Source organism: Amphibalanus amphitrite, unplaced genomic scaffold (assembly GCF_019059575.1).
Source record: "Amphibalanus amphitrite isolate SeventyFive unplaced genomic scaffold, NRLGWU_Aamphi_draft 000110F_arrow, whole genome shotgun sequence".
Lineage (NCBI taxonomy): Eukaryota > Metazoa > Arthropoda > Thecostraca > Balanomorpha > Balanidae > Amphibalanus > Amphibalanus amphitrite.
The window spans coordinates 1,042,147-1,060,720 of NW_024881605.1; the positions used below are offsets into that span (position 1 = coordinate 1,042,147).

Genomic DNA, 18,574 nt, shown 5'->3' on the forward strand with positions numbered 1-18,574 from the left:
AAATGTTTTTTGAATTTCGAAAAAAAACGGAATATCTGTGATAGTCCCTACCGCTTTCTATCTACATACCAAATTTGAGATCGATACCTCTTTTTTTGGCCAAGTTATAGCGAAACAAAACTTCAAAATTGATGACGTTAAATTTTCAAACTCAATTTTCAGCAATTCTAGACCTCGTAACGCAAAACAAAGACCACCATTAGACTCCCCGTGACGAGCTGCATCGAATTAATACCCATTTTATGCAAAAATATCAACTTTGAAATTTGACCTTTTTTACCTGACCTAGACCTGACCGGCTGACCTCCACCAGAAAGTGACCTATTCCGTACCTGATAGTCTTATAACCAACACCATTGAGTTGGAAATGAAAAACTGGCCATAAAACATGCATCGCACAACCTTAGTAAACTTGGGTTCATGTGGTGACCTTTGGTGACCTGACCTGTGACCTGTGACCTGACCTGGTATGACCAGTGACCTCTAATAGCAACATATGTACTAGACAACTGACGCCTTATCGCTGATTTTCGACAAAATGCGTTTTACTCGGTGTTATAGCGCTTTCCCTAGAAGCCCCGTGAACGGTGAAACATTTTATTTTTGACCTGACCTGTGACGTCATCGGTGACCCCTAGGTCAACGAAATTTGGTTTCTTTCGACAAATTTGACAGGGCTATCGAACGCCGTTTGAGCTGTTGTTGGGAAACATACTTTGATCATCATCTGCATCTTATTATCTCAATTCAGTAATTATTCAGGAAAAACAGCGTCAGCAGCGCCATCTATGTGTGGCGAAAAATATATTTTAAAGGCAGAACCCATTTTTTTTATTTTTTCTATCGAAAGAAAATTGATCAAAAAACATTTTGTCTATAGACGAAAAGTACAATTTCGATGAGGAAAAGGTCGAGCCAGGTCTTTGAAAAATTGGTCACAAAATCCAAAATTTTGAAAATTTTCAAAAAAAAATTCGAGATAGCCAAAATCTTTTCTGATCAATTTTGAGTCCATCGGTATATATTTTTCATATATAAAATATTTTTTCTTTGAGATATATGCCCTCAAAGATTGGTCTTTAGGGTGACCTCTCCAAAATGCCGGAGGCTATAACTCTGTGACCTTTAGTCAGAGAGGTCTAATATTGGCAGGGCCGTCTCCAGCGTGTCAGATTACCCTATACACAAAGTTTCAGAATTTTTAAAAATATAAGGGTGTTCGGCTGTGGTTGAGCTGTCCTGGAATGCCCCGGGTAGCACGCTCGTGTTTCCGCGAAGCTCTAGCTCGATTAGAGGCCAAACGCGAGGGTTCACAATCAATTCCTTGTGCAGTCGAAGGACGTTAAATGGCCTGTGCCGGCGAGGGTTCAGGTTAAGTGGTTATGTATCTAATGCATAATCACTTAACCTGAACATATTTGATTTACTTTTGCCTGCAATCTGCGATTGCAGATTAATGAATTTTCTATTAGTGATAATTAATTAATCACTAATAGATGATTAATTAAATCTGCGAATTATCTATATTATGATTTATAAGATGTCTGTGCGTGCGTAATCCGTCATGCCTTATGTGTCTTATTGCGCCTGAAAGGCGCCGCGTATCGACGTGAAATTTGGCATGCCGAATCGGTGGGCGTGGGCGGCCTTTGTATTAAAATTTGGGCGTGATCGGACCAGGGGTGCGCCGTCAGCACGCGCTCGCGTGCGCCATAGGGTTAACACGGGAAACGGTCAAATCGAAGATCGGACGAAAACCGGCCTGCGGCGCCTGCTTCCCGGCTGTATAAGTCGGCAACGGGTGGGCGCAGCGAGAAGCGGTTTTCACCACTGGATAGAGGAGAGATGGAACTAGCGTATCGATATGGTTTCATAGTATAGCACGCGCCACGTGCAAGACAGCACCCCCGGTTGTGAAAAAATGACCGATTTCGTGCATTGTGACTGGAAAATCGATGCCGCTGGAAAACGGTTTGACGGAATGAAATCGGTGTTGTATCGTTTTGCAGACAAATGTATGTGTAATCAGAGAATAGCAAACAAAAACTGATGATCCGTACCATTTCTTTAATAATGAAAAATTAAGTTGAAAATTTGATTCGCGCGGAGCGCGATGTCCTTTACAACACCAAAACGTATTGAAAACGACGATCAATCGTTATGAAACCTACATATTCGGAAAGAGCATTCTTTTCTGACCAATATCCACCCAAAATATTATCGAAAAGTCAATAAACTTTTGTGAAAATGACTCTAGCATGCGACCGTGTTTTGATAACGTTACGCGTATTTTCCGACGAAATCGGATCGGTGGCTTCGGCAGGCAGGCCCAGGCAGGCCATTGAATCTTTGACAACAAACGGTAGCGGAAGGCACCTCTCGCCAGGGGAATTCGCCAGTAAATAAAATAAATTTATTCGTGCAATAACTCAGCCGCTACTGGGCCGATTGTGCTGAATTTTGGGACTGTCAACGGGCACATATCGAACGACACATTACCATATGTAGGGTGCTAAATGCTAATGCACGTGCACACCTGGAAAGGAGCAGTTTCCTATCTCAAGAACGGCTGGGCCAATTCTCTCAAACTTGGTACACACTACAGAACCCGTAAAATCAATTAAATACCATACAGTTATAGCGTAAAACATGCCATCTAGTCTATATTATGATTTATAACATGTCTGTACGATCTCCATCCATCCATCCGTGTGTCATGTCTTATGTGTCTTATTGCGCCGGAACGGTACCGCGTAGCGACGTGAAATTTGGCATGCCGAATTGGTGGGTTGATGCGACCTTTGTATTAAAATTTGGGGGTGGTCGGGCCAGGGGTGCGCCGTCAGCGCGTGAATCTCTCCCGCATGACGGGCCGCGGCTGGCGCCGAGCGGAGAGCACGTGCTCTTGGCTCATTTTCTTCGCTGCCAAAACTGAACGAAAAGCAGCAGAGCCGGCAGGTCATTGAACTTTGACAACGAACACCGGCGCAGGGCACCGCTCGCCAAGGGGATTCACAGTAAATAAAGTAAATTTATTCTTGCAACAACTCAGCCACTACTGGGCCGATTGTGCTGAAAGTTGAACTGTGGGTGGGCAGGGCACTCACCAGGCGATGCATGGTCATGTGATACAGGTGCGGAGGACCGACTGAACGTGCGCACGTTAGGGGTCGGTCCCATATCTAAGGAACGGCTGGGCCTATTGCGCTCAAATTTGGTACACAGCTTCAATCGAGTATGAGTAGGGTATGAGTAGGGTAGGGTAGAGTATGTGGAGGGTATGAGCAGCGTATGGGCAGAGTAGGGTATGGGCAGGGTAGGGTATGGGCAGGGTGGGGTATGGGCAGGGTGGGATATGGGCAGGGTAGGGTATGGGTAGGGACCAAAATAATACAAATAAACGATTTTTGACCCAGCATAATGCATCCGTAAAACCAATTTAATCAAAACGTACAGTTATAGCGCAAAACATGCCGTCTAGTTAATAATAATTAATGAATTATTATTAATTCGCAGGAATTGATTACTTTCTGCGAGTAACTTTTTCCTCGTCGCCGTTGGGGAGACGGTTAGGTTAGGTTAGGTCAGTTTAGGTTAGGTTAGGTTAGGTTAGGTTAGCTTAGGCTGGGTAAGGTTGGGTTAGGTTAGGTTAGGTTCGGCTAGTTAAGGCTGGGTTGGGTTAGGTTAGGGTGGGCTAGGTTAGGTTCAGTTCGTTTAGTCAAGTTTGGGTTGCGTTAGGTAAAGTTAGGTTCGTGTGGTTAGGCTCGGTTTGGCTAGTTAAGGTTAGGTTAGGTTAGGTAAAGTTCTGTTAGGTCAGGCTAGGTTGGTTTAGGTAGTCCCCAGTCCCCAAAGCGTCCTGTACCTAGTCCACAAAGCGGCAAAAATCCGATCAGGCAATCTACGCAACACCTCTCTGGTCCTGAGAAGGACCTGTTTCTTGCTTGCCAGCCTGCCGGAGCACGGCACAAGCGGCCTAGGCGCGCTCGCCGCGGATGCGACGCGCCAGCTGAATGTCCTTGGGCATGATGGTAACACGCTTGGCGTGGATGGCACACAGGTTGGTGTCCTCGAAGAGGCCGACCAGATAGGCCTCGCTGGCCTCCTGCAGGGCCATAACGGCACTGCTCTGGAAGCGCAGGTCAGTCTTGAAATCCTGGGCAATCTCGCGCACGAGCCGCTGGAACGGCAGCTTGCGGATGAGCAGCTCGGTGCTTTTCTGATAGCGGCGGATCTCACGCAGTGCCACTGTGCCGGGCCGGTACCTGTGTGGCTTCTTGACGCCGCCAGTGGCCGGCGCACTCTTGCGAGCCGCCTTAGTGGCCAACTGCTTGCGCGGTGCCTTACCGCCCGTGGATTTCCGTGCTGTCTGCTTTGTGCGAGCCATTGCGTGGGTTAAGTTTCGCGGTTTTTTTTTTTTTTTTTTTTTTTTTTTTTTTTTTTTTTGAATTTTGCATCCCCGCTAGCACAAGGCTATAGCAGGGGAAGGGAAGTTACTTGCTGGCAATTAGCCAGATCTTTTGTTTTACGTTAAGTTAATTGCCGGCTATTTGATTCCGGCCCAAGAGGCAAAGCAAAGACAAACTTTACGTTAGACCGGCTCATGTGGCGTCCGGTGGGTTGCAAAACAAAGGGAAGGCCAAAAAGGTGCCAGATAGGCGAGACCGATAAATTTGGTTACTTACATAGAGCTTGCTGCTGAGACTTGCTGCTGATTTGTGTGCTGTTGTTTGGTGTGTGTTGTTGTGGGGTGAACTTTACCAGGAAAAGTCCTAACTAGAAAAAACCTGGTGCCTAACCAAGAGGGCAAAAACCTGTGCTTTCAGCCAAAGTACACAGTAAAAAAGCCCTTTCTTTAATTACGTTATATTACGTTACGTTATATCGCTAATGTGTATGTGTGTTTGTGGAGCTATCACCTTCATCCACTCCCGGGGGCCATGGATGCAAGCCACCTAGGCCGCGCCCGGGGTGTCCGGCGATAGCTTCTGTGTCTCGAGTGGGCCTCAACCTTTAAGAGGGATCCCTGTCGAGCTTACACACATATATATATATATATATACACTTGGAAAAGGCGACCCGTGTGTAGGCAAAGGAGAACGAAAGCGAATGGAGGCAAAAACGAAGCGGATGGAAACGACGATGGAAGATCAAAGGACATCTATATACTGTGTGCAAGGTTGCGATCATATGCTATTGATGAGATTCGAATCACTGAGGAAGGTAAAGAGAAGTCCAATTAGATCTGGATGATCATCACCCAGGAGAGTTGGAAGGTCCAGGCTGAGGTTGTGTGTGTTTGTGTAGTGAATGATGTGTTGACGGTGTTGGTCGTAGTGTGGGCAGTTGAGAAGGAGGTGGGCAATGTTGAGTCGGGTGTGTGCGGCGCAGTGTGGACAGCTCGGGGGTGGCTCATTTTTTATGATAAAATCATGTGTTATCTTTGTGTGTCCTAGCCTCAATCTGGCTAGAACTATTTCCTTGAGTCGATTATCTTGATTAGAGGATGTGAAGTTACCAATTTGCGGGTGGATTTCAAAGAGATGATCGTAGGGAAGGGCCTGCCAGTCATACTGGCGCAGGTCTCGGAATGTGTGATTGAGGTGCGAAAGGATGTCTTGGTGTGTACAGCGATCTTCTTTACGATTAGAGAGATTAAGGCTTTGTTTGGCAAGCTCGTCGGCTTTTATGTTTCCCGGGATGCCACTATGTCCCGGGATCCATAGAAGTCTGATGTTGTATCCTATCTTGTTTAGGTTAATTATGTTCTTCTTAATCAGGTATACAATGTGGTGGTCGGTTTGATTCTGTGATTTGATTGCCGAGAGTGATGATGCAGAATCAGTGCAGATCACGCTGTTCTTAACTTTTTTCTTTTTGATGTGATTGATAGCATGAAGTATAGCCGCAAGCTCGGCTGAAAAGATAGAGAAAATATCCGGAAGACGACTTGATTTTCTATAGTGGGTAGAGAAGACTCCTGCTCCCGATTTGCCGTTCATGACGGATCCGTCAGTGAAGTAGAATGTTGTTTGTTGATGTGTGTGGCAATATTCGAAAAAGAGTTGATTTACTTCTGCTACTGTTACTCTATCTTTTTTCTCATTGAAGAGGTATTCTATATTATCTATGCGATCAAGGTAAGCTGATGTTATAGGGGGAATTGGCAGTATGGTTGGAATGGTTATTTGAAAGTGATCAATTACTTTCTGGAGGCGACGAGAGATCAGTGGATAGCGACGCTGATTTGTGAGTGACGAGTTCGATTGGGTGTTTGTGAGTATTTGGTAGGCGATATCATCCGGGCGGGAGGCACACCGTATATAATAGCGCAGCAATAGAAATTTGCGGCGCCTGTCAAGTGTGGGTATGTTTGTGTCTATGTGTAGGGCTGTTATTCTCGTAGTGCGCAGGGCACCAGTGATGATTCTGAGTGCATGATTCTGTATTGTTTGCAATTTGTCAATACGGCTCGAAGCTATATCATCGTATAAGAAACTGTTATAATCCAAGATTGGACGAATTAGGGTTACGTAGAGTCGAGTGAGTGTGCGTCGGTCCGCACCCCACTCTCTGCCTGCGATGCATTTCATAATGTTGATTCTTCTGGTACACCTTTGTACCAGATCCTCAATGTGAGCGTTGAAGTTAAGTGTGTAATCAAGAGTTATTCCTAGAAATTTGTGTTTTTGTACGTATTTGATTGGTTTGTTATCTAGTGTGAGGTTTCTCCATTTGTCACGTCGCAAACGATGGGAGAATATCACTGCGACAGTTTTGCTAGGTGAGATCGTAAGACCCCACTTCTTGCACCATTTTCCTATGTTATTAAGTGAGTGTTGTATTTGTTCGATTCCAATGTTAGGGTTATGATGAGTATACCAGAGTGCTATATCATCAGCGAAGAGAGAGTGCTTAATATAAGATGGTTCATCATCGAAAATATCATTTATCATTATTGTAAAGAGTGTAGGCGATATGACGCTGCCCTGTGGTAGGCCATGTTCTAGAATGTAATCTGGTGAGTATGTGTTCCCACACCTAACCTGGAAGGTGCGATTAGAAAGAAAGTTACTGATGAAATGGGCCATATGACCCCGTAGGCCTGTTTTGTGTAGTTTAATAAGTAGAGCTTTCCTATTTACTTTGTCGAATGCATTCTTGAAATCAATGAATACTGCTACTGTGTACTCTTTACGTTGGTATCCAATCTGTATCGAGTTAATAAGATGTGTTATGTTACTGGATACTGACTTCCTAGGTCTGAAACCTGTTTGATATGGAGAAAGTAGATTATTGGACTCCAGATAAGCCCTAATTCGTCCATTAACCATTCTTTCCATTAGTTTTGATGCACAGCTTGTGAGGGATATTGGGCGATAGTTTGCAGGATCAGAATGTTGTTTGCCATTTTTAAGGATTGGGATAATAATGCTTCTGCGCCAGGATGGAGGATATGAATTGCTTTCCCAGAGTTGATTTATATTAGCCAGGAGAGTTGCAAGTCCAGATTCAGGGAGATTTTTGAAGAATTGGTATGCGACCTGATCTGGACCGACCGATGTGTTTCCACATTTGGCAAGTGATGAGTGAAGCTCATGTTCTCTGAATGGTGCATTGTATTGTTCGTTGTTGAGTGAGTCGAATGAGAGTGTACTGAGGTGTGTATCAAGTGTTGTGGTGAATTGTGGTGGGTATTGCTGTTCAGAAGAGATATTGGCGTAGTGGATAGCAAATTGAATAGTTACTTCTGAGGGGATGATGTAATGTATGTTGTTAATGTAAAGGTGGGGTACCTTGTAATAGGTGCGATTTTTAGTGAAACATTTAATCAGGGACCATATTTTCGAAAGAGGAGTAAATCTATTAAAAGTGTTAGCAAATTGCTGCCAGCTTGAGTTTTTGGCTTTCAAGATAATTTCGCGTGATTCTCGTCGAGCCTTACGAGCTGCCTCCGCGTGTGCGTCGCAGATGCATCGTCTAAAGACACGCATTGCTCGCCTTCGAAGTGCTACTGCTCTTTGACAATCAGAATTCCACCAGGGAGCATTTTTGTCGGGGATGGGGGGTCGAGTAAGAGGAATCGTCTGTTTTGCTACGTTAAGTATCATGTCAAGGAAAGTGTTAATATCTTTAGGGGGATCTCTACATTCTACGTTAATGTGTTTTTGAAAGTTAGCCCAGTCGGCTTTCCGAAAATTCCATCTTGGGAGGAAGTTAAAATTTGTTTGTTCTGAAGGAACATCAATGGAGTAGTGCAAAGGGAAGTGATCACTAAATAGGGTATCATCTGCAGTGTATTGGGTGAAAAGTGTCGCGGTGTTTGTGTCCGTGATAGCGAAGTCGATGACGCTATGTGAGGCTTCGCCATTAGTGATGCATGTGTGGGTTGGTACTCTGTTTGTGAGTGGTATCAAATCAAGTGCTTCTATTACGTTAAGTATTTGTCTGCCTCTCGTGTCGTTGCGTGTGCACCCCCATGTTAGATTTTGGGCGTTAAAGTCTCCCATTATGATAAAAGGAGGGGAGAGCTGGGAAATCAATTCGGAGAGGTGTTTAGGATTCAATGGGTAGGTAGGAGAGAGGTAGATAGAGAGGACAGTTAGATCACGCTGTGCTATTTTTACTTTGGCTCCTACAACGTTAAGCGTTGTATTGAGTTGAATTTGGTGGTGCAAGATATTGTTAGAGATATAAAGCGCCGAGCCGCCCCGGCGAGGTGTTTCGTTTACGTTATCTGTATATAGAGAGTAGTCGCGTATGTTAAAGTTATAGTTGATCGAGTCAGAGTCTAGGAATCTGGTTTCTTGGATGGCGGCAAGTAACGGTTTATTATGCATGATATAGTTCTTGAATTCCCCCCAATGAGATATCAGCGAGCTGGTATTCCATTGGAGGAAGAATTCAGGCCGTGATTGGTTCATTTAAAGTGGTGTGTGCGCGCCGCTCGTGACCGTGTGAGGCGACGGTCATAAGAGGAGGACCGCGACCGAGGAGATTGTTCCGCATCTACTGTACTTGGGGTGCTTCCGCGGCTTTCGGAAGAGTAGCGACGGTTTGGCGAGGGGGGTGAGGAGGACCGGCGGCTGGCTCGGGATCCAGCTGTCGGGGACCCGGTGGGGGTCTCCTTGGGAGCGCACTCGGACTCCGCCGCGGGCTCACTTTCCGGGGAGTCCGGCGTGAGGGGCTCAGACAGAGGGGAGTCCGGCGTGAGGGTCGTGTTCGGCGACGACTGGGGCGTCCGTTCCGGTGGAGGGGGCGGCGGGGACGTGTCTGCCTGGGCTGGGCGCGGAGGGCGAGGGCGCGGTGGCGGGATCTTCTCCCGCGCTGCCGGGAGCGGGGGCCACTCGGCTGGGTCCAGCATGGCCTGTGCTGGTGCTCCTCTGGCTGGGTCCAGCATGACCTGTGTTGGTGCTCTTTTTGACTGGTGTTCCCGTGCAGCTTGTTTGGTGGCCTCGCGATGCCATCGGTTGGCGTCCTGTACCACCGGGCACCCCCTGTCCCAGGACGGGTGGGGCCCCCCACAGCCGAAGCAGAGAGGGGGGGCTTGACATCCCTCGGTCGGGTGTCCGCCCGAGCAGCGGCCGCACCGCGGGTTGCGGCGCCGGCACGCGCGCCTGCTGTGGCCGTACATGAGGCAGTTTGGGCACGGACGTGGGGCGTAAATCCAGGGGGTGACCTGCACCCGCATGTATCCACAGTAGATGATTTGTGGGAGGATTCGGCCTGTGAACCAGAGGCGGACGGTGGGGTTGGGACCCATTTTTTCGAGGGCCCGGGACTTGAGGCGTTGCACTTTTACAACCCCCTGACCTTTGAGCTCGTCGAGGAGCTCAGCATTGCTGAGCTCCGTCAGCGCCTCGCTGCGGACGGCTCCCTCCACTGTGTTGAGCCGGTGGGCGAGCTGGGTTTGCACTTGGTTGTCTGCGAAGTGTGTCATGTTCATGAGTGTCACTGTTTGTTTGGAGTTCTCAGTCTCGATGAGTAGAGAGCCAGATTGGAGGGCCTTGACCGACTTGACGGGGCCGATGAGCTGGTCCAGGGACCGCTTGATATGGAAAGGATTGCTACTCCGGAAAGAACCTTTCTTTTTTACAAGTACGAACGCAGGACCTTCGGGGAGTGTTTCGGTGGGGGGCAGTGAGGCCGCCCCCTCATCCAAGATGAAAGGCATGTTGTTTTTCTTTTCAGATGTTAGTCAAGATTATAATGAATGTGGGGGAGCTAAAATAAGAAAGAAAACTAACTAGACAAATGGACAGCTATATAGTGAGCGGTCGGGCCGGTATACCGGGTGCCGAGGAAGCTCCCAACAACAATGAAGTGCGAAGAGAAGAAAGAGGGAGGGATTGTAGGGGGGAAGGGTAGAGTACCCTCGGAGAGAGGTAAGGGAAATAGAAAAAGTCGAAAAGCACCAACAACACCTACCTACCTATACGGTACCACCCACGCAGGAGTTCCAGCACCACCGGTGCGTCACCTGCCTTGATAAAGACAGGTGCACGCAGCCGGTGGTTCTAAAAACGCTAAAAAACGCCCGCTGGTGGTATCGTACCTATCCGGGAGGGATCGCAATTGCCGCAGTGGCACGCCTGAGTTTCGCGGTTTTTTTCTCTAAGACATAGACTTGAATTTTGAAAGCGCACGATTGTACAGCATGCGTTCTTTTTCGAGAGGCTACCCGCTTGGCACACAAATGGCAACACCTGTAGTTAATTGAACCTACAAAAACGGCAAACGGCAAAGGAGTAACCACCAATTACTCGCCAAGATGACGGGACGTGGCAAGGGCGGCAAAGGATTGGGTAAAGGAGGAGCTAAGCGGCATCGTAAAGTTTTGCGTGATAACATTCAAGGAATCACCAAACCTGCTATTCGACGCCTGGCTCGTCGTGGCGGTGTCAAGCGCATCAGCGGCCTCATCTACGAGGAGACGCGCGGCGTTCTCAAAGTGTTCCTGGAGAACGTCATCCGCGACGCTGTCACCTATACCGAGCACGCCAAGCGCAAGACGGTGACTGCCATGGACGTCGTCTACGCTCTGAAGCGCCAGGGCCGCACACTGTACGGCTTCGGCGGTTAAGCGGAATGCCTCGCGACGAAAGCCCCACGAACAACAGGCCTTTTTAAAGGCCACACTTAATCTGAAAGATTTTCACCGATTGATTGTATTACATTATTGAGACGCCAATCATCCCCGATCGTCTAGCCAACAGGCTGGTCAGCAGCCGAGGGTGCCTGGTGAGCACCCTCCTGAAGGATAGCTTCGTGAGAAAATTCGGAAACTGCTCCCTCGCACATTCCGTACTATTTTCCGAATATGCTTCGGCAAGGCACCTATGTGTCCATGAGAAAATTCGGAAAAGCGATTGACACCAGTCCCGTGTCGACCTGACGAACGGTACTCCGTCACAGCCCCTTAAGCCAGGACCATGTTTTCCGGTATTTCTCACGAAATTGTACCACCGTAGAAAATCCGGGAACTGGGTACAACATCGTGAGACTTTTTGTGAATCGTAGATGGCGCCAAAGTAGGGGCAGACGGGACCCGAGACCGGCACCGCGGGGGGTGGGGTGAGGGGCGGGACTGACAGGGGTCGTCGCGCGGAACTGTCCTACGGCCAGCGCCGAGCATCTAGACTCGGGCCCGCAGGGCTGCCCCAGGCGCGACCAGAGCTCCCGGATGTTCCGGCTCACTGCCGCGCCCCAGCGCGTCAAACTTCGTGAGAAAATTCGGAAACTGCTCCCTCGCACTCTCCGTACTATTTTCCGAATATTCTTCGGCAAGGTACATATGTGTCCATGAGAAAATTCGGAAAAGCGATTGACACCAGTCCCGTGTCAAAATGACACACGGTGCGGTGTCAGAGTCCTGTGAGCTGGTACAATGTTTTCCGGTTTTTCTCACGAAAATGTATCACCGTAGACTTGTCGGGAATGGCGTACAATATCGTGAGACTTTTCGGAAAACCACCTTCCAGCACACCTTATGGGCGTTCACGTTTTCTCTCACGAACTAATACCACCGTAGATAATGCGGGAAATGAGTACAACATCGTGAGACTTTTCGTGAATCATAGATGACGCTAATGTACAGCAACCGCTGCAACTGTGAATGGAGCATATGGCTGGTAGGGACAGCACCTGCCATGCCGGACAGGCGTGGCAGGGACTGCCATGCATGCATCCATAAATATGCGTCTTTGACAGCTCATGTGACATGTAACATATCTTCAACGAATTGGATTCCATAGTCCGGTTCAGGTTGGTACGATCTGGTGTCAGTATGCATGTTACTAGCTTGATGTTCATCATTAAAGTTTATATGTTGGCCGTCTGCGCTCAACCATCTGTGGTTATGTTGTCCTGCGAGACAGCCCCGTCCCCTCCCTCCCTCTGTGAACAAAGCGTGCCTTATCTCGGCTCGGCCTTGCCCGGTCCCCTCCCCCCCCCCTCCCTGGACTCGGGCCGCGCTCTCAGTTCTCTGCCGCGCCACGCCTCGGGTCTCCTCACACCCCTCTGCCCCGACCCTCCCTCCCCGAACCGACAATCATCTTCCGGCTCACCACGTTCGAGCCCCTGACAGCCAATAGGTTGGCCCCATTACTGATGAAGGTATCTTTCCGTGAGGATTACATTGGGTACTGAGATGTCACCATGACAAACAGTCCGACAGATACATCACATGAGTATATTTCCGTGAGAAAATTCGGAAGCGTCGCCGTGTCATTTTCGATGCTGTGTTCCAAGTATTCTTCGCAAAGGTATGTTTCCGTGAGGATTTTATGGGAGACTGGGATGTCACCATGAAAGACATCCCGCCAAATACACCATTAGAGTGTATTTCCGTGAGAAAATTCGGAAGCGGCCCCGTCTCTTTTCGCTGCTGTGTTCCGAATATTTTTTCGCAATGGTATGTGTTGCTGTTCGGTTCGATATCGCGGCTCGCGGTTCACTCAATCGACACGCTCGCTGTCGGCTGTGGTTATATTCAGTCGTGCCAGGAAGAGGATTGTCGGGTCCTCTCCCTGGCGACACTCGTTGAACAACTGCTCGGGTTTGGACGCGGCCGTCGGCCCAGGACGGTGACAAGTGGCCCACACATGGCCTCACATGGCTCGGGCCGCCGATGGCCGGCCGGCCGGAAGCGACGAGGAGAACGGTTAACAGACAAAACATGCGTTGGGAGATAAATCAGAATCAAAAGTCAAGAGTTCACAGCACAGCCGGCATTTTAATAAGAACGGGAAACTCGTGACCAATTTGTACGGAACAGTTTGTTTCCGACCCGTGAGTTTTATAAGGGAGACAGAGATGTCACCACGAAAGGCATTCCGCCAAATTTACCATAGAAACACATTTCATTTCCGTAAGAATATTCGGAAACCTTGCCCTTTCTGTACATTTCTCTGATTATTCTTCGATAAAGGTATGTTTTCGTGAGGATTGTATGTGAGAACCCATTAGCGCTCAGTGTCCTCATATGAGGACACCCGAAACAGCCAGATGTGGCGCACACCGGGTATATGTTAGACGGCTTAGAACCTCGCCAACGTGTCGAGAAGGTCTTTGTCGACCACCTGGGTCCCGTTATGTTTGTTTCCCTTCACCCTCTTGTATTTGATAAGCGCTTAAATTTAGCGATTTTCAGACATTGAGACCCTCGTCGGCTTATTTGGCTTCCATTCAACTGTGAACATAGTTACGTCCAAATTGACTCCACTCATTGCTCAACGGATTATGTTATACACATATGATCGTATTCTCATCGGCCATTTCTAGAATTCTAGCGATCTGGAGAGCGCCAAATTTAGATGTCATCAAATGAGGACATTGGGCGGAACGGGGTAGCGGCGGGCCGGCCGGCCGCCGCGGCCGCCGAGGTGTGGGAGGGCGGGGCGGCGGTAAGGGGACCGCCGGGAATGCGAGGGGGTGACGCTATGGGGAGACCCCTGGGGTGTTCAGGGTGGGGTGGCAGTGAGGGGAGACTGGGAGGGGGGGGGGGGCGGAAGTGAGCCCTGAGACGCTAGCGTCAGTTTCCACCCGTGTGTTGGACTGCGAGCTGAGTGTGTGCGACCTTGATGATAAGATACGCTTTTAGATACGTTTTATTTTACGCGGGAGTGTGGTCGATCTGCAATCGCCATGCGTCGTGAAAAAGCGATTAAACCCTCACACGTTCCGAACATTCTTCGGAATGGTATATTTCTGTGAGGATGCTGTGATAGCTCGTCACGGGGAATGCAACGGTGGCTCTTATTTTGCGCTACGTGGTCTACAGCAGCTAAAGATTTGTTTGAAAAAAATAAGGTCATAAACTTAAAAGTCCAGACATGTGCATGGATCCGAGTAATGGATTCATGATCTCAGTGGATCTCGAGGCAAATTGTAGGTTAGAATCTATGATCCCACCGGATCGGACGTGAATAATTTATCAGGGATCTATTATCTCGTAGGATCTGACGATGAACCAGGAAAGTGGATCCATGAACTGAGTGGATATATGAACTAATAGAAACAGAACGTTTTTGAGTTGATATAAGTGATTTTTTTTTATTTCTTCGGTTACAAAAACTAAACGGGGATCTATGACCACACTGGATCTCTAGCAAAAAAATTAGACCTATCCATGATGGCTACGGATCTTTCGATAGCAGCTGAATCTATGCTCCCGTTGGATCCAAAATAAGGATTCGTGGGATCAGATCCTAGATTCATTTGCTCGGATCCAGGCACATGTCTGCTTTAATAGTTTTTTTTTCGCCGTAGCTTGACCAATAAGAGATATCAATTGCAAATTCGATGTCTGTAGTAGTTCAGGTGAAAGCTACGGGAGAGGCCGTTTCACCCTCCCCCCCCCCCCACGGGGCGTGGGTTAACGTTTCACGCCAACGGAAACAGCTCTGGGTGCTCCCCAGATAGCGTGATAAGCCGACGCGTTGTCATGAAAGTGACCTGTGACCAGTTCCATTGGTATTGTGTGGCCTTTAAAAAGGCCTGTTACAGGGTTCGAGTCGACTGAGCCAGATGCAGGCTTACTTCTTCTCGGTCTTCTTGGGCAGGAGCACCGCCTGGATGTTTGGCAGCACACCGCCCTGGGCGATGGTGACGCCCGACAGGAGCTTGTTCAGCTCCTCGTCGTTGCGGATGGCCAGCTGCAGGTGGCGAGGGATGATCCTGGTCTTCTTGTTGTCGCGCGCAGCGTTGCCGGCCAGCTCGAGTACCTCAGCGGCCAGGTACTCCATGACGGCAGCCAGGTACACGGGGGCACCGGCACCGACGCGCTCGGCATAGTTTCCCTTACGCAAGAGACGATGGATACGACCGACAGGGAACTGAAGTCCGGCCCGGGAGGACCGGGACTTGGCCTTTCCCTTCACCTTGCCGCCCTTGCCGCGTCCAGACATGGCTGTATGTGAACAAGATGTAGCAACAAACGTGCAATCCCGTATTTGCGTTCACACCTGGATTTAAAAAGGGACGTAGCGGCGCCGGACACCGGTGCTCACCCACTCTCTCCCACCGCCATTACGCTTTATCAACCGAATTCCAAATTTCGTGTTGAACAGTGTATTGCACTCGAAGCGCCGCCATGCCACCGAAGACTAGCGGAAAGGCCGCAAAGAAGGCCGGCAAGGCCCAGAAGAATATCTCCAAGGGAGATAAGAAGCGTAAGCGCAAGAGGAAGGAATCGTACGGCATCTACATCTACAAGGTGCTGAAGCAGGTCCACCCGGACACCGGTATCTCGTCGAAGGCCATGAGCATCATGAACTCCTTTGTCAACGACATCTTCGAGCGCATTGCTGCCGAGGCCTCGCGTCTGGCGCACTACAACAAGCGCTCGACAATCACCTCTAGGGAGATTCAGACTGCTGTCCGCCTGCTCCTCCCCGGTGAGCTTGCCAAGCATGCCGTGTCGGAGGGGACCAAGGCCGTAACAAAGTACACGAGCAGCAAGTAAGCTGGCTGGCCTGGCAGCCGGTGCCGGTCGACGCTCGCTTCATCTCATCACTGATCATCGCTCATCGCCTCCCATGCCGGCCGGTGCCGCTCCTAGCAGCACAAATAGGTCTTTTTCAAGACCAATAAATCAAATAGTGGACTTGCAGCACAGATGTTTACATCCGGGTCATTGTTGCAGCGGGTCGTTGGCTTCAAGCAGACGCTGATCTGCACTCACCATGGTCGCTATCGAAATCGCAACAGAACCGCATGATAAGGGACGTAGCGGTGGCAGCTACTAGCGGCGTTTGAAATTTTTTGATGTTGTTTGAAACACAACATCACATTTATTGCTGTTCTAAAGAACAATCCGAACGGCAAGGATGAGTCGCCACCGCAACACTCTAAACAGCTATACGAGTGGAGACTGCATTGTAACACAAGAAGGCAGCACGAGAATGCAGCGCAGACTGAGGCAGTAGCACCTCGGTAACTGCATTCGCGAATAGGCCGCTAACACCGCGGTAACTTATATTTGTTACCATTCACACTACATAGATACAGTTACACGATACATACACTCTAGAATAACACGATACACCCTAGCACCGATCTACGCCGCGCACGAGGTACGGTGCCAGGTCTGGATCATCCAGAGGGTCGCGGCTCCGCGGTAGATCTTGTGCAGCAAAATACGCCCTCATTTCCTCGTATATTTGTCTGTATCTCGCCAGGCGAGCTGAGATGGGGCTGTTGGCGGACTTTGGAGGCGACGGACACGGGTCTCCGGCAGTCTCCACCTTCTCGCTGCACAAACACAACATTGGTTCATGTATTTATTAGCATTCATACACACAGTCATACTTGTGCAAGGTGTCAGTGTTCGGTTGTGGGGTGTAATAGCCAGGGAAAAAGTTCTATGAACTGAAAAACCCGGCGCCTATTGCAAAGGGAAAAACCCCGCGCTGCAGCCAAAATAGCGCGGGGAAAAAACCTGTATCGTTTAAGCTAATGTGTAGGAGGGTGACGAAGAGGGAGATGGGAGACGGTTCCGCGCGGGGAGGGACACCCGGGGTCGCCTAGCAGCAAACGCTTCAGCCCCCAGTCGGTGTTGGCGCTGCGACGGTTGTTGGCACGGGGCCTTTACCGGAGCGCGCAATATGGAGACCGTCTATGCAAGGAGGGATAAGAAGAGGGACAGGGAGATGACTCCGCGCGAGAAGGGCGCCCGGAGGCCAAGCAGGAAAAGCTAAGCCCCCAGTCGGTGTTGACGCTCAACGATCTCGGCCCAATCGACCTGATCGGAGCGCGCAATGGAGTCACCTAAGTGTTCGCGGTGCCGCGCCTCCGCCGCCGTTAGCGCGCGTGTAAATCACAGGTGATTAGACGAGATCGACGATTCAACGGAGCAATTAGTGCGAATGAGAAGCGGTGGGGGAACAACATCGAACGATAATCACAAAAATCACAAGAACAACATCAACAGCAAGAATGGAAGATCAATTATTAGCACGTACAATCAACGGCGCGGCGGAGAGAAAATGGCGGAGAAGAATGTAGGAGAGGAGGAAGTTTCTGGCACTAGGCCAGGCCGGGGGTTAAAGTTCGTGGAGAAGTTGCGCGTCCTTGAGAAATGCGAAGAGTTTTTCGAGGAGAAGTAGATGGTCGTCTCCCAGGAGAGTGGGGAGATCCAGATATCATCTGTGCTTAAAAAGACAAAAACGAGACGATTAGATGGCTCTGATAAGAGCCATTGACATGTGCCAGCGGAACGGTCAGGCACATCGTTCACTTCTTAGCCGGGGCCTTTTTGGCGGCAGGCTTTTTGGCAGCCGTCTTTTTGGGCTTCGGTGCCTTGGGCTTCTTCGCCGGCGACTTGGCCTTCTTAGCTTTGGTTGGCTTGGCCTTGGGCTTCTGGGCCTTGGCGGGAGACTTGGCAGTCTTCTTTTTGTCCGCCGACTTTTTGGCAGCAGTCTTCTTTGGTGTCTTTTTCGCGGCCACAGGCTTCTTAGGCGACTTTGCGGCGGGCTTGGCCGGCTTGGCAGCAGCGGAAGACAGCTTGAACGATCCGCTGGCACCCTTGCCTTTGGTCTGCACCAGGGCGCCGCTGGTGACGCCAGTCTTGAGAGCCTTTTTGATGAACGGCGCCAGCTTTTCAACGTCGACCTTGTAGTTCGCTGCAATGTACTTCTTGATGGCGATCAGCGACGAGCCTCCTCGCTCCTTCAGACCTTTGATGGCTCCCTGGACCATCTCGTTGGTGGGCGGGTGCGTCGGCTTGGTGCGAGGCACCTTTGCCTTGGCCGCCTTCGCGGCGCCAGCAGCAGGGGCGGTGGCAGCGGTAGACTCGGTCATCTTTTTCTGGCGTCAGGTATCGTCAGTAATAATAGTCGCTTTTTTTTTTTTTTTTTTTTTTTTTTTGAATTTTGCTCCCGACAGGCCGAAGCCCTGGTCGGGGTAGGGGGAAGTTACTAGCTGGCAATTAGCCAGATCTTCCGTTTTACTTTACTTTAATGCCGGCTATGTTATTCCGGCCCAAGGCAATATCAAGAACAAAGTTTACGTTAGCCCGGCTCATGTGGCGTCCGGTGGAAGCAAGTGCAAGGGAAAGCCAGAAAGGGTGCCAGAGTGG

General features: G+C 49.5%; 5 protein-coding genes across 5 annotated transcripts; 2 read left to right on the plus strand and 3 right to left on the minus strand.

Moving 5' to 3' along the window:
• Window positions 1-3,914: 3,914 nt before the first annotated feature.
• On the minus strand, window positions 3,915-4,399 carry LOC122380959 (histone H3). The gene has a single exon (XM_043364609.1). The coding sequence runs from the start codon at window positions 4,382-4,384 to the stop codon at window positions 3,974-3,976; it is 411 nt and encodes a 136-aa protein (XP_043220544.1). The 5' UTR covers window positions 4,385-4,399; the 3' UTR covers window positions 3,915-3,973.
• Window positions 4,400-10,738: 6,339 nt separating this feature from the next.
• On the plus strand, window positions 10,739-11,135 carry LOC122380963 (histone H4). Its single transcript, XM_043364612.1, has one exon. The coding sequence runs from the start codon at window positions 10,769-10,771 to the stop codon at window positions 11,078-11,080; it is 312 nt and encodes a 103-aa protein (XP_043220547.1). The 5' UTR covers window positions 10,739-10,768; the 3' UTR covers window positions 11,081-11,135.
• A 3,841-nt stretch (window positions 11,136-14,976) lies between these two features.
• Window positions 14,977-15,456, minus strand: LOC122380960 (histone H2A). Its single transcript, XM_043364610.1, has one exon. The coding sequence runs from the start codon at window positions 15,402-15,404 to the stop codon at window positions 15,033-15,035; it is 372 nt and encodes a 123-aa protein (XP_043220545.1). The 5' UTR covers window positions 15,405-15,456; the 3' UTR covers window positions 14,977-15,032.
• A 91-nt stretch (window positions 15,457-15,547) lies between these two features.
• Window positions 15,548-16,090, plus strand: LOC122380961 (histone H2B). The gene has a single exon (XM_043364611.1). The coding sequence runs from the start codon at window positions 15,590-15,592 to the stop codon at window positions 15,959-15,961; it is 372 nt and encodes a 123-aa protein (XP_043220546.1). The 5' UTR covers window positions 15,548-15,589; the 3' UTR covers window positions 15,962-16,090.
• A 1,582-nt stretch (window positions 16,091-17,672) lies between these two features.
• LOC122380958 (late histone H1-like) lies at window positions 17,673-18,342 on the minus strand. Its single transcript, XM_043364608.1, has one exon. It carries the CDS (start codon window positions 18,295-18,297, stop codon window positions 17,731-17,733), a length of 567 nt encoding a protein of 188 aa, XP_043220543.1. The 5' UTR covers window positions 18,298-18,342; the 3' UTR covers window positions 17,673-17,730.
• Between the last annotated feature and the right edge of the window lie 232 nt (window positions 18,343-18,574).